General features: G+C 35.2%; 1 protein-coding gene across 1 annotated transcript in view; it reads right to left on the bottom strand.

Annotated features, from left to right (window-relative positions):
- The window catches only part of CACNA2D1 (calcium voltage-gated channel auxiliary subunit alpha2delta 1), a 408,307-nt gene that overhangs the window by 75,433 nt on the left and 310,687 nt on the right, over positions 1–22,187 (bottom strand). Inside the window, exons 11-12 of the mRNA XM_065643236.1 lie at positions 11,545–11,703; positions 6,398–6,502 (exon numbers count right to left, since the gene is read on the bottom strand). Coding sequence (XP_065499308.1) covers positions 6,398–6,502; positions 11,545–11,703 — 264 coding nt within the window. The remainder of the gene's footprint in view (positions 1–6,397; positions 6,503–11,544; positions 11,704–22,187) is intronic.

Genomic DNA, 22,187 nt, shown 5'->3' with positions numbered 1-22,187 from the left:
TCTTGAATTACAGAAGAATACAATCAACTCACACTGCGTTTCACTGTAATCTCAAATACATAAGAATGAACATACAGTACTTGGGAACTCTGAGACAAGACCAACCTTCTGATGTCTAACCTCAACCAGTCATGCCATATGTAGCATTTTATTTGTATAAATAAGTAAAATGCAGTCTGACTCTCTTGCTTTCATCCCAAAACAAACATAATGTTCTTTCTATATTAAATAATATTCTATCCTTGTTGCCTTGATTAATCATTTTATGCCATCTGCAGCATCAACCTCTACATGATACCCTGAATCAATCACTATTAATGTAGTGGTTTGGAATTGAAGATCAACAAAAATAGAAGTATCAAATAGCCTCCTTCATGCCAAATTTGAAGAAAATAAGTTGCCACTTTGGTTTTATGTAACAGATACTCATGATTTTAATATGACCGATAAGGTCACTTTTCAACAAAGCTATATTAAAACTTTCATTACCCTTCTACAGTTCTCAACACCACCACATGGATTTTTATCTTGCAAAGTAGATAAAAATACGACAGATTGATGCTCATAATGAAATAGCAGCCCATAGAGAAACCTGGTACCAACACATATATGGCTGTGTGGACATGCATGAAGAGGCTCTTCTGCATGCAGATCTTCTTCCTAAAATAAACCCTCCTCTGCCTCACTGCATTTTCTGCTGCACCTCCTAAGTCTGCAGCAATCTTACCCTACAAAGCAGTGCACATATATAGAAGAGCACAGGGCATGTGATGGCTGAAACGAAAAGTAGGTGAAAGAGGGAGAAGAAATACAATGGATGTGGCTTCCTTATTGAAGCCTTAAGGAAAAAACCTTAGAGGTGATATTACACAGTCTAAAGATAAAGAGGTCAGTGACAGGCAGTGAGGGAAAGGCTGTGGCAGAGTCCTGTAACTCAACAGCATTCTCAGGGCATCGACACACGGGAGTGGCACATCGGTTTAGGAGATGATTGCTGAAAAGACAATATATAGACATTTTTGAAAAATAGTATTCTAAAAAAATCACTGTACTCCAATTTCTACTGGGAGAACAGGGCTTTACACACCATCAGGTAACTGTGGTTCAAAATGTAGGTTTATGGGGAAAAAACGTGCCTAATATAATAGTGAAAAATTAATTCAAGAAATCAATATGTTATTACATGGCTTAAATAGCTTATTATTGTGCAACTTGACTGTTATTAAACATATATGGATGACTATCACAGGAGGAAGACTGCTGATAAGAAATATTTAAATTCATTAATGTAGGGGCCTTAATCTCTCTTAGGAACTCAGAAGCTGGGACAGTGGATATGTTGCAATCCCTTCATGAATAAGTGGAGCTAAGAAGTGGGTAAGAAATAGATAATTTGCCTTAAGAATAAGATATTTCTTCAGGGAGCAATCTTATAACATAGTTTCCACTTTCACTTTGAAAGAAAAGGGAATGGATTGTGGAATGTACAAGTACTGACCCAAGTTTCACCCAGAATATTTTAGCTTTACCACTTTGCATGTCACCGTACATATGATGAATTAAAATTAACAGCTGGAAGATGACACACTCTTAAAACAGAAGTGATTAGGGAAGGAGCCAGGGAGCCAATTTAACCAGCTAGCTGGAGATTTCTTCTACATGGGATTTCCTGTACCATTACTCCAAGAAAATTCAGAGCACAAGGGGACTATCAGCAAGAATGAGAAATATCTTAACGCCTGGTTGTCTAAAGATCACAGAAGGCTCATGCAGAGGAGGCCTGAGAACCATCTACAGTCCCGAAAGCTTAAAATTTTATCTACCAAACTATGCCACATGCCATTCAGATATAAACCAGAATTTTGCTTGGGTCGAGCCTTAATTTAATTACTGCATGTTATATCCTGTGTCACAAGTCTATCACACACTCAGAAATGCAAGAACTGTTGGGATACACTTTGACAGCTGCTAAGCTTTATGCAAAGCTGACACTAGTGTTGACAAAGATGCTGTTTCTAGATGAGAAAGATGCTGTTTCTATTTTCAGCTCTATAAGTAAACCCCAGAAAGTCACGTTTATTCAGTCTGACACCTGATGAGAATCCCATGGCTTCACCTCAAGTGGAAATGTCACAGGCTTTTCCAATGGTCATTTGTAGTCAAGACTAATGTTTTCAGCCTTGTCTGGAATGATTCATACACCATTGACTAGATTAACACCATTTTCTTTTTAGATTTACTGACTTGCAGTTGTGCAATAGCAGATTCAAACCAACAAAGAAAATTATTCCCTCCTTTGTAATGACAGTGGGAGGTATTCTTTTTGTTTCTTTGTTTTAGAAGAAAGTTTTGCAAGTGCTTTCTCATAGATACTTCATTTTACTATATCATTCTATTGACATGCTGAATGTGTCCCATTTAGAAGTCGCTGTCAGTTGTAAGCTCCCAGGGGAGTTCCAGCAAGCTGGAGCCTTCTCCCATCGGACCTCTCACCACTGCAGCAGTTCCGTGCCCAGCACATACAGGGATTTTTGAATGGAACAGAGCCATTTCCTCTCAAATGATATTGCCAGAAAAATCTAGACAAAATGAGGTTGTATTCGTCACAGCAGATAACTCTGAGGGAATGGGACATGAGACCCACTTAACAGTTTTCCTCCCATCTGAGGGGTCAGATCCTCCTTTCTGAGGGGTCCTGCCTGTGTGGGTCAGACCAATTCACCCGACCCACACAAACCTCTGTCATGCCAGGAATCTTCAAACAACTAAAAGTGCATGAGGTATGTTAAAGGTCTTTTCCTACTCACATAAGTCGAGCAATCCTTCAAAACACAGATTTCATGGTGCACAATTTGGCCCAAAGTGCTGCAATTTTTCTATTTTCAACCTGAATTCTAAATTCCCAGGATGGAGAACGCCTACTGGGCCTACATTTCAATTAAATTTATATTGCTGTCTTCAGAGAAGCCATCTGTAGTACGAGTGCAAATAAAAGGAAAATTTACCACCTCGATTCCTGAAATTTAGTGTGTTTGTGGTATTTCACACATTTAATGTGAGTGCCCCAAATGTCACTGTAAAGGTAAACATGCCAGTTTTTAAATATCAAGCACAGCATGGAGTAGCAAGATGTGACAATAAAATCTGGCTTTATAAAGGGGAAAAGGCATGTAAAGGTGAAACACAACTGTGATTTTCCACCCCAAGCAGATGAGAACTAGGAATGTTCCTCCTCAAAATTGTTTTACTTAAGTTTTATAACAACCCTCAAATTAATACCGTAAATGAATTGTAAAGACAGAAAGCTATTTTAAATATACCTGTATGCTTTTTCAGACAGATGAAAACCCCAATTTCAGAGGACAGTTTTCCAGCCTCTAGATTCTAGGTTGCTCTTTTAGTAGTTTCCAATTGTTTATTGTATTCTTTCACTTCTTAACTTGAAGGTTGCACTAAGGGCACTGCAAACAAGTGTACTAAGTCAAATCATCTGATGAGCCCAAACCTATTGAAGCTTCTTTCAAGCCAAGGAATTACAGAGTAACTGACATGAAGAAGAAAATACTTTTAGAACTGAAGAAATTTTACATCAGGAAGATGAAAACAAGGATTAATAGTTTTGAATGAATGGTCTTTTGTTTGTACGAGAGAAAAAAAAAAAAGTAAGTTTACAACAGAGTGTATCTAAGATGGGAATTGACTGTGACATAAAACAAAGATTAATCTTTTATATACTGTATGAAAACACAAAGAAAAATGTTCAAACAAATGCAGAACAGTCAAGAAAAGACATCAGCTCATACATATTTATACCATGAAGTGCTACTATGGTAAAACATGGAAAAGTTTTTAACACCACACTTATATTGAATAGTCTCTCTACAAATGATAATTATAAAATTTGTCTTACATTCAGTTGGCTACTTGTGAAAAAAGAAATGATAATTAATAATTAAAATACAAAGACAAAATATCTAGATATTTCTCATAATTTAAGTGAAAGCAGCCTACTGTGTAATCTAAGAAGGTAACACCATGCAACTATGACTTTATAAAATTAAAAGTAGCTGTGTTTTTTTCATGTTAGAATGTGTCTGTCAATTATGTTATTATGTTCTACTGGATTAAGATTAACATTAAATTACACAGAGGTGGAACAACAAGAGAGCTTACATGTCATCATTCTGGAATCAAGTGTAGTCTTCTAAGGAGACCGTGACCACAAGCGTACTTTATATTAGTCTTCATTTTAAAAACATTAGAACGTAATGAAAGATTGTTGGGGGGGGTGGGCAGGCAGTGTTATGATTCTTAAAGATGAATTTACTGATTCAATCTCACTAATCTCACTAGAAGTTTTTCAACCATAAATTTCCTTTCAATACCACAAGGATTGTTACTGATTGATAACTATAAGTAGCAAGAAAATGGATCTTCAAATTATACCTGCAAAAACTTTCTTAGTATTTCTTGTATTTCTAATGTCATCTTGGAAAAAACTGTAAGGGATGGCATTCAGCAACCCAGTACTTTGTTGGAAAAGTAACCAAATGTGAGTGCTTACTAAGATTTGAATTTGTAAAGAGAACTTAAATCAAGTGCAGGAAATTTCCCTTGCATTGCACCTGCACTACATTTAATATAGAAAATATACTGAAATCATAAGAAAAAAACCTGAAATCATAAGAAATCCATACGGTGACCATTATCATCATTATACATTTGTTGCATACAATAAAACCCCCAAACCCACATTCACTAGAGGGAACAAGAAAATGAGAGTGCATTGTATTATATATAACAGTATATATAAACCAAATCCAATCCTTAGCAGCATAAGTGTACAGTATTAGAGGATGCAGTAAAATAACCATTTTAAACCAGTATATTCTAAATATTCCTTTCTAATACTTCAGAGAATAATCGATCTTCAAGCATGATGTAAGACCACAAATCTCAGCACTACAAATCTGTTTCGGTGATTTGGACTGGACATCGTACTATACATTCCTCCTAACACAGCAAATTAAATGGAAAGCGATAAGAAATTAATCATTACATCTTCCCCCTTATGCACGTATTTCCTTCAGCTGATGGCTTTTGTTATAATGAAAGCTACTAAGTCCAAATTTGAAGAGGAATCTCTTCATATATTTTCAGAATACAACCATGATTTCAGTTCTTCCTTGTAATTGTCAGTTTAAAAAGTACTTTCAGCTCAGACATGAAGATTAACTACATCCCACCACATCATTCTATGTGAAACACTATTATAAAGTAGGCACAAAATGATTATTCAGGGTCACTGAGTGAATCACTGGTCGAGATGGAAATTGAGTCTTGCATTTCTAGTTGTCCTTTCTGAGGGATTAATTAAAATATTAGAGGATTTCCAACAAAATACTTCCACTGCTTATATATAAGCATCCATGGCAACTGTTAAAGTGTCTTGGTGAATTGTGATCTGACTTCTAGATGCTTTTTTTCAAAACAAAACAAGAACACACACACAAAAAACCAGGTACAGGTACATCCTCAAGCACTAGAAGAGTAAATTCTTAGTTGTAGTGTGAATCGAGCTCATATCTAACTTTAATTTAGAAAGTGATTAATCTTCTAAATATAATGATATGTACTGAAGTGTAGCAGGAGACAATTCATAAAGCTGTTTTATTTCACACGCACACCTACATTTCTGCCTTTTTACATCTATAAGTATGCAAAAGCCAGACCAGAAGTTTTATTAGATCCTAAATTTAAACCCCAAACCAGCACAGCTCATAATCTAACCTAATCTGAACACAACTCATCCAGTCATTCTCATGTCAAGCCCATAATTCTGGTCGAACCACAGGTCAGATTTCATCAATAAAAAGCCATCCCACACCTGGCTGAGACATTCAAAGGTTTAATTAGCCTCACTGGGAAAAACATGTGGGTTTGTTCCAGCTCAAATCTATTCAGATTCAGACTCTAACCTTGAGAAATGCTTTTGCCTTTGTCTGATGAACTACAAAATCACAGAGAAAATATTCACAGTGAAGAGATATATCTATATCTCATATAATTTAACTACCCATCTTTCTGCTTGATAATGCAAGGACTACACTAATACAACAAAAAAAGGTCAATTAAAAGTTTAATTCTTTATGGCTTATGGTATACTCCTGTACTGCTTGACAACAAGTCACAAGGTGTAAAATATTAAATGTATTTTATGGGTTTTTTTAAAGGAATGTTATAGACTGAGAAACTTTTAAGTGCCCTAAGTTTCTATACTAACATATTTTTTAAAAGTACTTCATACACATACCAAAAATTATTTCAGTTCCTTATTTAAATGTTCCTCTTGGTGCTGTTGTATTTTATGTAGTAAAATCTTTCATATATCACTTACTTTTTTGTCTTCGTTATATTTATGGAAAATTTCTTGTGCTCTTTCTTCACCACCATCCGTAAACAACATAATAATCTTATTGCAGTTAGCTCTAGAAACACTGTGCTGTAGGAGATAAAGAAAAAAAAAATCTTCTGTTTGTATTTCAAGCTATAAGGAATAGCAACTGTTATATTTGATGGCTTTCATATCAACATGCTTACTACTTTAATGCAACAATAGCAAAACTTCCCAAGTCTTAGGATTTCATTCAACAACCCCTTCTGAATGAAAAACAAAATAAAGCAAAATCAGTTTTATGTTCCATGAGAATTAAAGACCTGGCCCAACACAGAGAATTGGGGATCTGGTGGTTCCTCTCACCTCCAGCAACACAAAGAAAGCTCTTTAGCTCATCCCCATCACATCAACCCCACAGCGTTCTTCTCCAGATGTTCTACATGAGTACACTGGGGGCTTCTAGACATTTTTACTCTTCTCTTTTCTTACCCTTACTTTTTTATTATCTTTACTGTCTTTGTGGAAATTTGAGAAAGATGACCCTCTAACGAAATACTGGGGTGTTTTTTTGTTTTGTTTATTTTCCCTCCTGGACTCCTTCTCTCAGAAACTATCAAGTTCACTGACCCCTTAAATAAAAACTCTCATAATGTAGGCATCCTATAGGTACATCTATAACATGCTGCCTTATAAACGTACAAATATCTTTTGCATTTGCTATTTTCATCACATTTTCTTAAAATAAGCTCCATCTTCCACTTCTTAAATTCTTTCCCCGTTTATTACTATTATTATTATTTTAATTTTAATACACTGAAATGAATAGCTAACCTTTAGAAAAGTATTTTAGAATCAGGTTTACATAATATGTTGCAGCCAAGATATAGCTGCCTAGAGTATAAAGATCTTTTCACCACATACTTTTCTAATTAGTTTGCAGCTCAAAGGTGAAGAATTGAGCTTGTCCTATTATTTCTGGAGAGCAAGCCTGGAACCGAGAGTACTGAGAAGTCATCCCTCTGACTCCTAATTCAGCAAAGTAACTAGGAAAGCCACTGAGAAAAGCACAGTAGGCTGCACAAAGGAATAAAAACATTGTTCCACAGCCAGAACAGAGAGATGAATAAGAATTTTGGCTCCTTATGATAGGAGCCAAAGGCTTCTCCTTTGGCATTCGTCTTCTTTCTCCTTATTCCCTAAAAGTTAAGAATCTAATCTAAGCAAATTGTTCATGAATTTTACAGCCAGCGTTCCTTGTCCTCTGTGTCGCATACAAATGGTCCCAGTCAGACATGTCTCGGTGCTTTTGAGTAGTTGGACGTGACAGAGCAAAACCCTTAGAGATTCACTAAACTAAATTCAAGCTCCCTTTCCACAAGCCTGAATTTTGTTGTATGAATTTACTATAAAGTCAGGAAAAGAAATAGGAGGGTCATCCTTCCAAAGTACCTACTTCTCCCTTGCTTTAGTCTTTGTGACTAGATAGTAACTTTCACCTAGGTGCTCAGCTGAGATTATCCCGCTCCCTTTCATTACTTTTCATCCTACTCTCTGCTCTGATTCCTTGTTCTTCAGTAATAAAGTGACTGAAACACCAAAGGCAGCCCTCAAACATCAGCCAATAATTGTCAGTATTGCACCTCCATGGTTCTATAATGCTCCTAGAAAACTAAAATATAAAAACTTTATTTGCAATCACTATACTAACAGATGAATAATTATTCCTCAGAGATGATCCGTATTGGTAGTTCAATATTCAGTGAACAACTATGTATTTAAGCTTTTGAAAAACAAGTCCAAAGATTTTCTTACATGTAACAACACATAAAAACCACTTGAAATCTATACATTCTCTCCAATCTCATCAGCACACTGTGTTTCATTTGGAATTAAATAATTTATGACCTCTTTTTTTTTTTTTTTTTCTGGTGAAATATAATCTACAAGATACTGCTTTGGGCTGCAATGTTTTCGATATTAAAAAAGTAATAAGAGTAGAGTTGGATAATTCATAAATAAACTCACCTACATCTACAGCGATTCAATATCAGGGAAACCAAAGAGATGACAAGGAAGGGGATCAAAGCCTGCTCATTTTATAGAACTTTACTATTGATTTTGAAACAAGCACTATTATGGGCAACGTGAACTTGACCTAGTCTTTGTTTTAACTGACTAAATCAGGATTTTCCAAGTGGCTTACTTAGCATATGCTTATACAATATCAGAAAATGGCAATGTTTTCTCTTTATTTCCTAGTGTTATACTTACAAAAGGGTATTTACTTCCATTACACTGTTTAGACACTAAAGTCATGTCATGGAAAAAAATTCTAAGATTTTAGACTTTAAACAACATTGGAAATCTGAACATGAATAAGCTCAAATCATATATTTTCCCACCATAAAAACTTTATATGCTGGTGAATAAACTTACCAGGTCAGTAGCTCACAAGGGATCAAGAGCACTTCCCCCCCGCCCCCGCCCCACATTTGCACAATTATGGGGAGATACTGGCTGAGGCAGTGAATATGAGTGCTTCTACAAAGCTCATGCACTAATTCCATCATTTTTCGGAACAGTTTGCCTCAGCAGTCCAAGAATGTCTCTGCCCGCCCACCATGGACCACAGCTGAAGTGGAACGTGTTGCCTGTACAGCAGCTTCCCCAGGACAAAAACTGGCTTCTTAGCTTAAACCACAGAAAAATAACTTGAAACTGAGTCTACCTATTCACTTTTAGCTCTCTCTTGCACTTGATAACAGCCTTTTTTTTTTTTTCTTTCAAACAAGCAACGCGATCCATTTTATACTGTGCCTGAAATTGCTTTTTGTTTTATATAAGTTTCACATTCCCAAAATTAACTCATTAAGTGGCAGGTCAGGATTATACTGTGTGACTTGACGCATTTTTCATTATGATTTTCATGCCACTGAGCAAGGAAAAGGCGAACCAAACCAAAAAACAACTACTCAAATCAAGAAAAGACGACTTCGAGATTTCTTTTTTTGACAGATCCTAGTCATGTTATTGGGGAAAAAAAAGCTCCTGAATTGATGAAGTTGAAGTACTATTATTTTCAAAGAATCAGCAAGTTAACGTAAGAATAAGTAGTGGCAAAATACTGCATAAAAATGATGGCATCCAGATTAGTAATAATCACTTTAATTAGCATGCTGAAAAAAAATTGAAGTGTCTATTTCCATCTTGCAACACATCAGACAGTAAGTTTTTTATGGCACAAGTGAAATATTACTTCGGTATTCGGGAAAATTCTCTAAAATAACTGTCATCCAGAAACAGTACGCACAATATTATTATGAAAGTTTGAGCTGTTAAAAAATATTTCATTTCCATGGAGCTTCAAGCAATTGAACTGTTTGAATTCATAAATACACAACTGGAAACTATCCCAAAGCATATTTTTATGCCTGTATTATTATGGTTTAAGCCTGTATTATATCATCCTATTATACTGCCTTGTCACCAGAGTCTGGCACTAACTCCATCACCAGCCCTTTGCTCCTCCAGCCAGCTGGATTTGCCAATATCTGGAGAGCACGACTATATTCCTAACACCTAGTGCAATCTCCTAATTCCCTTGATATGCACTTCCACAATGTTCAAACACAATTTACAGGCTTGCAGAGATTATGTGAAGTTAATCACGCCTCTGTCTCCAGTTATGAGAGAGGCAGCCCCACTATGAGATGGGCCTCCAATTATGTTTTTAAGCATTTTTTTTTAGTCCTACAAACAAGTTCACTTTGAGGTTTATTCTGTGTTCAGGTCTTCCTAATACTACTTGTAGACGAAATACATATCTGGTGCAGCACTAAATGTAATACATAATGTTAATCAAATATAAATACGATAAGGAACAAGCTGCATTAGTTAAAATTTCTTGTGTCTTGCTGGTTGCCTCTGCATGAGATGGGTGAAGAAAAAGGGGAAATTCCTCCCAGCCTGGTCTGGAAAAATCCCACAGCTTTTAAAATCCTGTTTGCAGTTTTATAAAACAATCAGCAGAGGGCAGCCAATCATTTTCACACCAAACCCCTCTGCTCACCTACATAGTGATCTGCTGAGACAATACCCTTGAAAACATGATATTTTCTTTTCCTCCATCAAAAGATAACAGCGTTAGAAATTTTTCAACCAGCTTTAGCCCTAAGCTGTACACACTGTGGCAGGAAAGTGCCCTGAAGTCGAGAATCTGGCGGATTAGGGGGAAAATTAAAGATTTGTACACTGAGACACAACACTGATGTATCAAAAAAGAAAAAGAAAAAAAGGGAAAAAAGAATTAAAAAAAATACATTTCATATTTATTAAAGTAGATCCTTAACGTCTTTAAATTGGTATATCTTTATTTATACTAAGGTGAAAATCAATATGTAGCCTTTATAAAGGTCAAATACAGATTTATTTTATTTTTAAACAACTACAGAAATTCTTAAAAATTGACTAATAAATCCCCAACATTTATGGTAAATCAGAAACATCACTACTCAGAAAGCTAGTGCTTGGTGCAAATTAGAAAGGACAATGTAATCGAAACATGGAAACAATTTAATTTTTGAGGAAATTATTCTTTTTATACATGAGAAACAGAAAGGAATTAGAATGCTCTCAGGTGCTTAATATTCCTCTATTAACTAAGTTATTTGCTCCCCTCTGTCCTACTCAAGCCGTCGTCAATTATTTCTGACTTGTAATAAGTATGAAATTGTAGGTTAACTAAGCATTAGTAGGAGATACTGCGGTAAAATTGAAATAATAACCCTGTAACATAGAGCCATTTTAAAGCTACCTGCAAATCAACCACAGCTATGTGACAACTGAGAGTCACACGTCAAATGAAAAAAATAGCTGAATGAAGTAAAAACAGTACAGCACATTGAAACTCAAATTTAACCCAAAACCTTAGCAAGCTGCTGGGAGATCTGTAAAGAAGAAAAACAAAACAAAACAAAAACCAAAACAAACAAAAAACAAAAGCCAACATATTGTCGGGATAAATTTACTTGCTAAAAAAGGTATTGTACCGGTTATCACTCAGGCGATGGAACAGCATACAGTGGCATCTGAACATTCAATTTCTCTCTCTTCACATCACAGCAGAGAGAGACGACTTTCATACTTACATTTAGCAGCTGTTCAAAAGCATAGCTAAAGCCTTTTTTGTAATCCGTAATTCCTTTAGCAGAGATTTTATAGACAGCTTCTTTCAGCTTCTTCTTGTTCCTCACATTAGCTTGGACAAGATGATTAAAGCAACTGACGTTCTGAGCATTATTGTTAAACTGTAAAATAAATAGGAACAGTATTAAACCAAGTTAATTTTATTTTCTAAGTACTGAAGTAGTAAAGGCCGATGGTTTTGTGACTGATGAGATAAAGCATGTCACACCTGGATTTTCATTTCCACTACATTGCGAATGTCCAGCAGTGTCTGAGGATTTTTAAATGGGGCAATAAACATTGAAAAACAAAGCAAACCAAAAAACTAAAGTAATTGGTACTTCACTCTCTGTCATCTATTGTAGTGGGAAAACTCCTACGAATTTTGTTTGAAGCTCATATAATGAAATGGAACTAAGAATGCAGAGTTAGGGAAATAAAAACAAGAGAAAATGTTTATTTATTTTACCTTTAAAAAAATACAGAAAAATATTGGTTAATTTATCAGGTGACTTCCATATTGCGATAGATATATTAGTGTTGCTAAACCTGCTACTTTACAATGAACCTTGCAGGTCTTAATCAATTAGTGCAGGTAGCTTGCAGAAAAAATAATACATTCTTGAGACAAAGGAAGCACGTGACATTATAACTGTAAATAGGAAAATACTGTTAGCAATAAAACAAACTTGTGTATTGAAAACACACGTATTTGTGCTCTCTTACTGACAAATCCATAAATACTACTTCCTGAAAAATTAATTTATACGAGATTCTGACATTATTTCAAAACATATATAGGATTCTTTTTTACATGCAAAATGTTGTCTGTACAAGTAGAAATCAGTTTATGATCTCTTTAAAATTTGACTCTGTATAAAAATACATACACACATATATAGGTACATATATACATATATCCCGGTAGAGAGTGACACAGAAATATGTTTCACTTTTTAGCTACATCTCTATCTAAAGTCAAAGATGAGACTTCTCTAAAAAAAAGAAAAAAGAAAAAAAAAAAAGAAGAAAAGAGAGGGAAGAAAAGAGAGGGAGGAAAGGGAGGAGAGGGAAAAGAGGGAAGAGAGGGAAGAGAAAAAAGCTGTAGCATGTACAATTCTAAGTACAGTCTTGCATGAAAGTGCATATTACTGCACATAATCTGGGTTGAACTGTACTTGAATGAAAATCACCTTTTAACTACAATGGTGATTTTTATTTAAGCTACTCTTGACTAATATTACTAAAGACTATTTTTTTAAACTGTTTTATCTATCCAGATTTCTTGTGTGAGGTGTTTTTTTTGTTTCATTGGGGTTTTTTGTTGTTGTTTTTGTTGTTGTTGTTTGTCTGTGGGTTTTTTAAGGTTTGTTTTTGGTTTTGTTTTTTTCTTGGTCTCTGGCAAATAGGATGTCAAAAAAACCCTCTGTAAAACTCCATCTCAGTAAAGGTATTAAGATCAAGACCTTCTAATTTACGTTTCAGCTGAAAGCAGATTATTATGCCTCTTCCCGATTAGGGGTCTTCAGTGAAAGTAAATGTAAATGTAATTTTATGCTGTCATCCTGGTGCAAAACCTTAAAATAACTTCAAAATCAAGCTTTGTTGGCTTAAGTGTCAATACTGCTAATTAGTTCAGTAGTACTGTATAGAAGATAAGGTAAATAAGGTCACAGATTTCAATAACTGCTCTGACTACTTACATGTCTAAAATAAAACACTAAGTACCAGGCACAAAGTACAGAGAGAGAATTGCTATCAGGAGCAAACATCGATGCGCACTGTAATTGTAGGACACGTACAGCGAACAGAACTTAAAAGGATGAAGAGATTGATAATATCAAACCAGTTTTAATACTGCATAATTATTCAAATCAAGTTAATAGGGTGCTTAGGAGGTATGCAGATTTTCCGTGTCGTGGAATCAGATCCGTGCAGATGCATGTTCCCTGCCCTTAAGGCCCACCAAATGTGAACTACCAGTAACCTCTATCAAACACCCACCTTAATCAATGACACTTTTGCTATCGACCTAGTAGGAGCAAACATATAACAGCAAATACAGTACAGCTTATGGCAGAGGTGACTGACAGGGAAAGGCATCATATCAGTAGAAGGCTTAGCCTAATTTGTTCCAGGACCTTCTTGAACATAGCCACAGAGCTGCAACTGTGGGCTTTGGGGCTGTGAGAAAATCCAGACTCTATTCTGAGAGTGCTTCCTGTGCTGGATTCTAACATAGTTTCACATCTAATTTTTTGTTCTTGTAAAATGCATATGGCAAAGCGCACCATGAACTAGACACTTTAAAGCATAAATTTGCCTGCCTCATCTTCTAATATCATTATTGTATCACAAACCGCTCCTGCGTGTATGTACAAGAAAACCTACTATTTTGATTTTGAGCATTAAATAGCACGCAACTAATTTAATAGCTTGCCATCTTGTATTTATTTTTCCAGGGAGCTTACTTTTCCTGATTGCTCATGACTCTGTATTGTGTTTTGGTGAGATACTGATATCGTTTTATGATACAGCTGCTGTTTTCCTGTATTTGCTAAAAAATTGTATTGATTCTTGCTAGGCAGAAAACACTATGAAAACACCCATATAGGAATCTTCATATGTCTAATTAATAGGGACAGATATTACTCTGTCCCAATTTTGTGCCTTTCATCCCTAGGCAATTAAAATCTGTGGGAGCAATTTATTCTCAAATGACTTTATTTTCCTATGACTTTTTTTTCTGTCCCCTTTTTGTCAATATTCAGTTCCCAATGTGTCACAAGGGGACAACTGTTTCCAAAAACACGAACAAATGCTTTAACTTTGAAAAATTCAATGTTATATTTGACCAAGTATTCTACAGAAGTCAGTTGTATATAATAATATGTTAAAGGTTGCTTATTTATTTTTGTAATATTTTATTTAGCAAGGCTTTAATTTCAAAAATACTACAACTATTAGTATTGAGTATCTAAATTATTTACAGTCACAAAAGTATGGAAATAGGATGAGATAATGAAGATTAAAAATATTTTCCAGCTCTGCCATTGTCACAATGCAAACTTCACCTTTATTTTAAAGGAATGTGTGGAACTGGATTAGGTATAACCAAATTTTCAGCTTGAATGTTCCTTTAATATGTGCCATATTTCCCAGAAAATAACATTTTGGTAGGACTAACCTTTCACTGTCATTAAAATGTAAGAGTCCCAGCTGAACTCTAATGTTTCCATTGGGTGATTTTAAAGCTGTTTTATAAGAGTTCTTTCCCCAGACTCAAACAAATTATGGTCATTCATTTTTCCATCTCTCCTCACTATCACGTGGGGATTTTTATTCGTTGTGCTTAAGCAGCATGTCTTGCTGCTTAAGCAAAACCACAAAATGATCACACAACTGTAATCAATTCACTTTGATGCAAAACTCTGACACATTCAATGGTGCTTCTTATAGTAGTTTCTTACAGAAGTGCCCAATAAATCAACCAATGATTATTAGGTACATTAACCATGCGGGAGTGAAAACACTATTGTGCTGTGGAATTTCAGCTTGCCTTGACCTAATTTTGTAGACATGATGGGAAAATTACTCAAGGAAAATATTTTAAAAATGCAAGGTCCGAAAATGAATTCTAACTGTGGGATGGCATGAGAGCACAGATCTTGTGCTTGGACAGTAGAAGAACACTATCTGGTAGGTAGCTCCACCCAACACAAGCCAATTTAGTCTGAAAAAGTAGAGTGAAAACACAGTTCTGCTTCATCACTGACATTATATGCATATTATTTAACGAGCTAGTATAAAAGTAATCATAAGTTCAACCTCATGGTCTGTGCACACCTTGTCTTGGGCTATTGCAAACAGTGGTTTAGATGTTCACTTGAAAATTTAGTGACAAGTGAAAATTTCTCCCTAGAATGCCACTAACATTAAACTGCAAATCTAAATTGCTTGCCAGCAGTCCTGCAAATGTATCAGGATAATTATTTCTATGAAGATCAGGTATGTAGCATATGGATTGGTAATTACGGATACAAAATTGACATTTTAAAAATCGACAGGAATACTGGCTCAAACTATTTAAGCAGTTAATAAGTAAACTGTGCTGCACTTACACGTGATATAAACTGAATAAAGGGTCAAGGTCAAAATCGACAAACGCTGATGTAAAATGGAGAGAAATAACACATTTGTAGAATGGAGAGTTATATCAACCAAAGTCCGTAAATACCATGATTTAAATAATACATGAGCCAGCTGTTTTGAAATACATCAGAGGACTTTAATGTTAACATCAGTCAACAAAGCAGATGAGAAGAGTTTTTTTAATTAGATAAAGGAAGCAGTAGATGGAACAACTATCCTCTAAAACGAACATTTACCTCTTTGCTAGGAATTGAAGGCAAGTCTGAACGTTGAAATGTGACTGATAAAAATGTTCAAAGTGAGAAAGAGAATTCAGGGCTACATTTCATTAATTCGAACTCCAGTACAATACTGAAGTAACTGAAGGATTTCAAGTGTAAAGGCTTTCAAATCACCCTTAAAGCTGGCTTGTTATAACACTTCAATAATTTTGCTCTTTAACTAGTTCACCATATGACAAATACCAGGACTATTCCTAACTTTGAGTTAGACAAACTGAGCCGGGTTTCAGTTAAACTCATCTGAAATATAATAGCATTAATGGCATTAATAATTTTTCACGCACTAAAATCTCAAAAGCCAAAATACCTGCAATAAGCCTTTAGTGATTACTGGACATATTACTGGGCTACTAAGAATCATCATAATGATTATTTATGTTTGGATGACTTCTTGAAAAAAAAAAACCAGTTAATATACTCAATCACTTAGTATCTACCTGGAAGAAAGAAGATGCAAGACTTCAAAAACCAGTTGCCACTTCAGAAAGTCCATGTTCTTACAAAATCAAATCCTATCAAGGGTTTAAATTTAAAGCAGTTACAATCCATATTTTATTAAATAAAATATTCTTAATGTCTCTATATGAAACATCAGTTGGGTATTTACCAGACTGGCATTTCCCTCTAGTTATTGCAATAAAGATAAACATAGTCACAAAAATACTATTGTGGTGAAAAGAAAATAAGTGGAATTTGTGTATGATGCCATGAGATCAGTGAGTCACTTACTAAACAACAGATGACATTTGGAGGCAAACTATTCAATTGTTAAAATCTAAAGCCATCCTATACAGTATGTCACCACGAGTGACAGCTTCTGCTTTTTCGACTATATATTATAAAAAGCTTATTCCTTATCTAAGCTGAAATAAAAGGAGCTTGCAGCAAAACACTTGGAAATCATGGAAAACTGGATAACCTTAGCTTTCTATTTTAAAGTATCATGAAATATTAAAATAATTAAATCTGTCTTGTAATTATATAGCCAGGTATAGGATCTAGATGTATTTTCCCTAGATAATTTCTCAGTACCCACATATTTATATCCTTTTGTAGCCTCTGCCTTTGGGAACTCCCAGAATGATCCTCAGACCTGAGGAAATGAAGACCTATTCACAGGTTAGGCCAGGAATACCCACACCTGTTACTGGGGCACTAAGCATATTAAAGAACTTCATCCAGTTGAGCTCAAATCACCCAGTATCATCTTTGCCCAGATATGGGGCAACTCAATGACTTGAAAGAGAAATTGATCTGTTCAACCTAACGTGAAACTCTGAACAAGCAACTCTGAAAAAAGGGGTTTAAGACTGCTTCAATCTCGTCATTCTAGAGAAGGTCAGAAACAGAACCACTAATCTGACAGTCTCATCAGGACTTTGTCTTTATCGTCCTATTCAGAGAAGGATCAACTTGCAAAACCAGTGGAAAATTATACAGGACTGCAGTGAAATACCTAAACACCAGAGACCTTTCCCCTCCCTTGGGTAGTTGCATTTTGCCGTGGGCTCCTTCAGACACGTGGACCTCTGCAATGCACAGTGTCCCAAGAGCTCAACTGATGGACAAGAGAAGGGGTTGTCATTCTGAAACCCTCCTGAATCTAGAATAGCTACTTCTGCATTGCTAAAAGCCTCCTCTTTTCTAGAGTCTCAACCTGGAAATTCTTCTTCAATATTATTAAAACTCCTACTCCGACACCAGGATATTAGAGAATTTAAGGGAAGAGAAAGAGAAATGTTGATTTATTTCTGTTCCCACTCTAAGTCCTCTGTGGATATGATGGCAGATCAAAAAATAAATTACAAGAGATGCTACAGACAGATGTTTTCATTAAGTGACAGTAGAAGACAAAAGAAAGAAAGAAAGGAAAAGAAAGGAAGGGCAAGGGAAAGGAAGAAAGAAACTCTCATGGAAAAAGACTGCAAAATGAAGAAAGAAACTATAGGTATTCAAAAGGGGCATATAGATGGCCTGAAAAATATTTGAGACAGATAAGTAGAAAGATAAAAGCTATCAAGCAGTCTGGAAAACAAACAAAACAACCAACCAACCAACCAACATGAAACAGATGAGAAGAAAAACATGTATAATACCTTTTTTCACCCCTACAACTGCATTCAGTTCAATATATTACATGGTGAAGAGATGCAAACTGCTCTATCGGATTTTTTTTTAAGAAATCTGCCTTTTGCAGACATCAACCAATCTCTCCCCAGTTGACATGCTTTAGCAAGTAACACATAGCACATAACTCCCAGGGACATCCACACTTTAGCATCACAGACATTTTCAAACATTACTGAGCAACTCAGCCTTCTTGTGAAATTGCACAGAACTGTTCCCATTTTATTGGTGAGAAGAGTGAAACAACAGGAACAAAACAATAATTCTGAGGTAAAGACGTGGCCAGAAGCTTTAATCTAAATTTCCCACTACTAGAGCACCAGAATATGATTTTTCCCTTTCCTTTGTGCAACCAACCCCTAGTTCTCAAATTTGCCCTTTAACTTGATATTAGTATTTTGCTATATGCCATTTATCCCACAAGGTCAAACAGGGCACAAATTCTTACAGCATCATTTCTCATAAAGAGCTCTTCACTCAAACTTCTTCAAAACGCACGCACAACCACCGTGATTTATTCCGAAGACTACAGCACTGTCAGAGAAAAACCTCTAATTTCACAGGCAATGTATAAATTGATGAATGTTTCAAATTTGCTTCTGTATATCCACCTATACCTCTATGTACCTAAATATATCTCTACCTCCTGAGAGATATAAAGGAAAAATCTGAAATCAAATGTAAATCATTCTTTTGGCAAGTGTAGGGCCTGATTTAAATACAAAGAAAACATTTAAATTGATTCTGCTTCTTTTATGAAAGGAAAGCCAAAGCATCCCCTTCATTGCACTGTCTTCCAATTCACATTACTTGTAATATTAGCAAAACAAACAGGCATCAGAAACAGCAGCATGAGAAGAAATGTTATGGAGAATTAAAAATATCTTGGGGCAGTAGTTTATCTTGATCACAAAGTGCTTATCACAAAGTTTCTAACAGCCAATACCTTTATTTTTCTGCTGTATCTAATGTCTTCATATAGATATATATATTTATTAAAAATGTTTATCTCTATATAATGTTAATCTACATATATGTGCTTAATTGTTTTTATGACGTTCAGGAAAGCAAGTTTCAGTCAACTTTCGTATTTAATAAGGACAGCAATAAGTTTATGTAAATCCTCAGGCAAATAAATTGAGGAAAGAAGTGCTAGTTCTGCAATTCTATCTGAAAAACACAAACTCTTTTGTAAATTATCTCAATAATGGAAAATGAAACAACATAAATCAAACCCAATAAATTAAAGAAACTTTCAAAAACCTTTTCAGGTTTTGGTCACTAGGTGGCACTAAAAGGAAAAAAAAAAAAAAAAGGTTGAATCGGTCTTCTAAATGTTGCCTTGAAATGGGAAAATTTACACTACTGGTGGAGGTCGTTGGGACCTTCTCTGAATGGCATAAATTTCCAATTAGAAATAAAACAATTAAATACACCTGTGTGCCAAATGAGTGAAGAAGCAGGAATATCAAAATCTAAACTTCCTTCCTAAGGCAAAATTTCCGCATGTTGAACATAAGAGGTCCTAGCTCCAGAAGGATGAAAATCTATTTTTTCCAAAGGATCTATATTACCGAAACAAGTATCTCAGTTTCCAAAAGCTTTACAAACCGTGTTTGCAGTACTCATAATGAAAAAGCTGTAAAAGTTCACAGTTGTCTACCAACCCCCATCTAAATATTTTTCTCCATCTCAAAAATCTGTAAAAGTGATAATATTGTTATTGAATATTGTTTAGTAACAAATCTACGCAAAAATTCAGATTTGTCCAATCATCTTTACCTGATGCCTCCCTATTCTTCACTCATCCCAGTTAGTTTACTAATATCTACTGATTCAAAATAGCATGTTTAAACAAAATCTCACAAAATCATACTTCTAGGCTAAAAAACAAAACATCAAAACAAAACAAAACACAAACAAAAAAACTCACAAACAAAGCCCAGAAAATGCCCTAAAAAACTACCCTTCAAAAACTGCTGACATTAAATGAGACCTTGCCTTAAACTGTGTTAAATTGTGTATTTTTAGGCACTCAGAAATGTTTTTTATCTATAGAAAATAATATAAAATTGAACAAAGCAGTAGTTCCTATATTTAGCTTGCTACAGAGACAAAAGCTGTACATTTAATATATCAATAAATCAGAAACATCTCTCTGGGAATACTGAAAATTGAGAAAAATATAGGTAGCTTGCTGAAGACCTAATCAGATACAACTGCTGCTGACTTTCAATCTGCCGAGGTTTGTTGCTATGCTACTTCTACCTCATGGCTAAATCAGGTTGGTGACCCAGTTGTATCTATACATATTAAATGAGCAATAGTGAAATAGATCTGATTTCATCAGGCTTTGGTCTTGTAGCTAAATCCAGCTTTGCTGCTTTCTTTTCCTTTTTTGCCTCCTGCTTTAGGCTTGGTAATAGGATTTTAGGGTTAATCCCAAGAATAACTGAATTTTGAATAAGGCCAGTAACAATCTATATTTCAGCAGTGAGAAGATATTATAAATATTTATCAGAATCCATTTAGAGAATAGTAAGAAAGCAATTTGCAAAGTTTTATTCCATGTAGATCTCAGCACAAAGAAAATTTGAGGCAGTTCAGGCAATAAAGGTTTGTAATTTGACATGCCAAAAAATAATATGTGGTGTTAAAGATCAGCATTCATATCTTTGTGCAGAATAATTGTTTTCTCCTGTCCTATGACCTGTGTACTGATACTCTTCAGATATACAGTATCACCCTACATACACATTGTAGATAAAATGTTTAAACTTTATTCTAGTACTCAGGAGTGCTCCTGAATTTCTAAAACTGTATTGCAAGTATAGGATGAAATAAAATTAGGATTCTATAACAATTTACACTATTGGCATTTCTTGAAATTTAAAATGCATTACATTTCTTTTCATTGTGGAATGTATATATGCATATTATAGACAGAATGCATGTAAGGGGCAAAAATGCTTAATACTAAAGTTTCTGAAAGGACTCTTGATAGATCAGATATAGCAGCATTCAACAACAATAAAACTTAAATCACAAGATATCTGTTAAAAAAAAAATGAAGCATAATACGAAACAACTATTTGGGAAAGGACCAAATACTGGGCCAAAATCTGCTCTCAGTTAACTTTGTTAACCTTTCTTACCAGTATGATAACATGCACATAAATCAATGCAAAGCTCACACTCAGTACAAAGGGATCAATGTTGGAGCCATAGAGCACGATGCTGTGCTGCAAATCTCAGAGTTACAACAAAGACTGTCAGCGCAGGCTGACAGATGAAGTAGCTTAGCAAGATGAACTCACTTATGGTCATTTCATGATGCTGTTGCTAAATTAATATGTATTATTTACTAAAGATGATGTGTTTCTGACTTCTACTGAAAAATTCAGTACTGTAAACTTCAGCATCTCCCAGAGAAACCCGGCTGATCTGAACTCCTGCACTGCTGCAGAGCTGCTGTCTGTTCTCTGCGCTGTACGGCATTCTTACCCAGGGACATCATAAGAGCTCTAACAAGAGACTTCCTAGAAAACGATATTGTAGATTTCTTTTATTGTGGGGGGTTTTTTTTGGTTTTTGTTTTGTTTTGGTTTGGTTTGGTTTTTTGTTTGTTTGTGGTTTTTTTAATACTTGACTGGAAGTATATAAAAATCTTCAGTCAAATTCAAGTTGTTTAGAACATGAAACACCCTTTGCCAAAAAGATGAATCATAGAATATCTGGAATTGGAAGAGACCCATAAGGACCATCAAGTCCAACTCCCTGCTCCTTGCAGAACTACATGAAACTAAAGCAATGACTAAAAGCGTTGTCCAGACACTCCTTGAACTCTAGTAGTGCTGTGATCATTCCCCTGGGGAGCCTGTTCCAGTGACTGATCACCCTCTCGATGAAGAACGTTTTCCTAATGTCCAAACTGAACTTCCCCTGATGCAGCTTCATTCCATTTCCTCGTGTGCTATCGCTGGTCACCAGAGATGAAGATTTGACTATTAAACCATTATCTACTCAAGGCATCATAGTCAAGATAA

This window comes from Caloenas nicobarica, chromosome 1, assembly GCF_036013445.1.
Source record: "Caloenas nicobarica isolate bCalNic1 chromosome 1, bCalNic1.hap1, whole genome shotgun sequence".
Classification (NCBI taxonomy): Eukaryota; Metazoa; Chordata; class Aves; order Columbiformes; family Columbidae; genus Caloenas; species Caloenas nicobarica.
The sequence above is the reverse complement of the archived record's forward strand: the minus strand, read 5'-3'. Positions and strand labels throughout refer to the sequence as shown.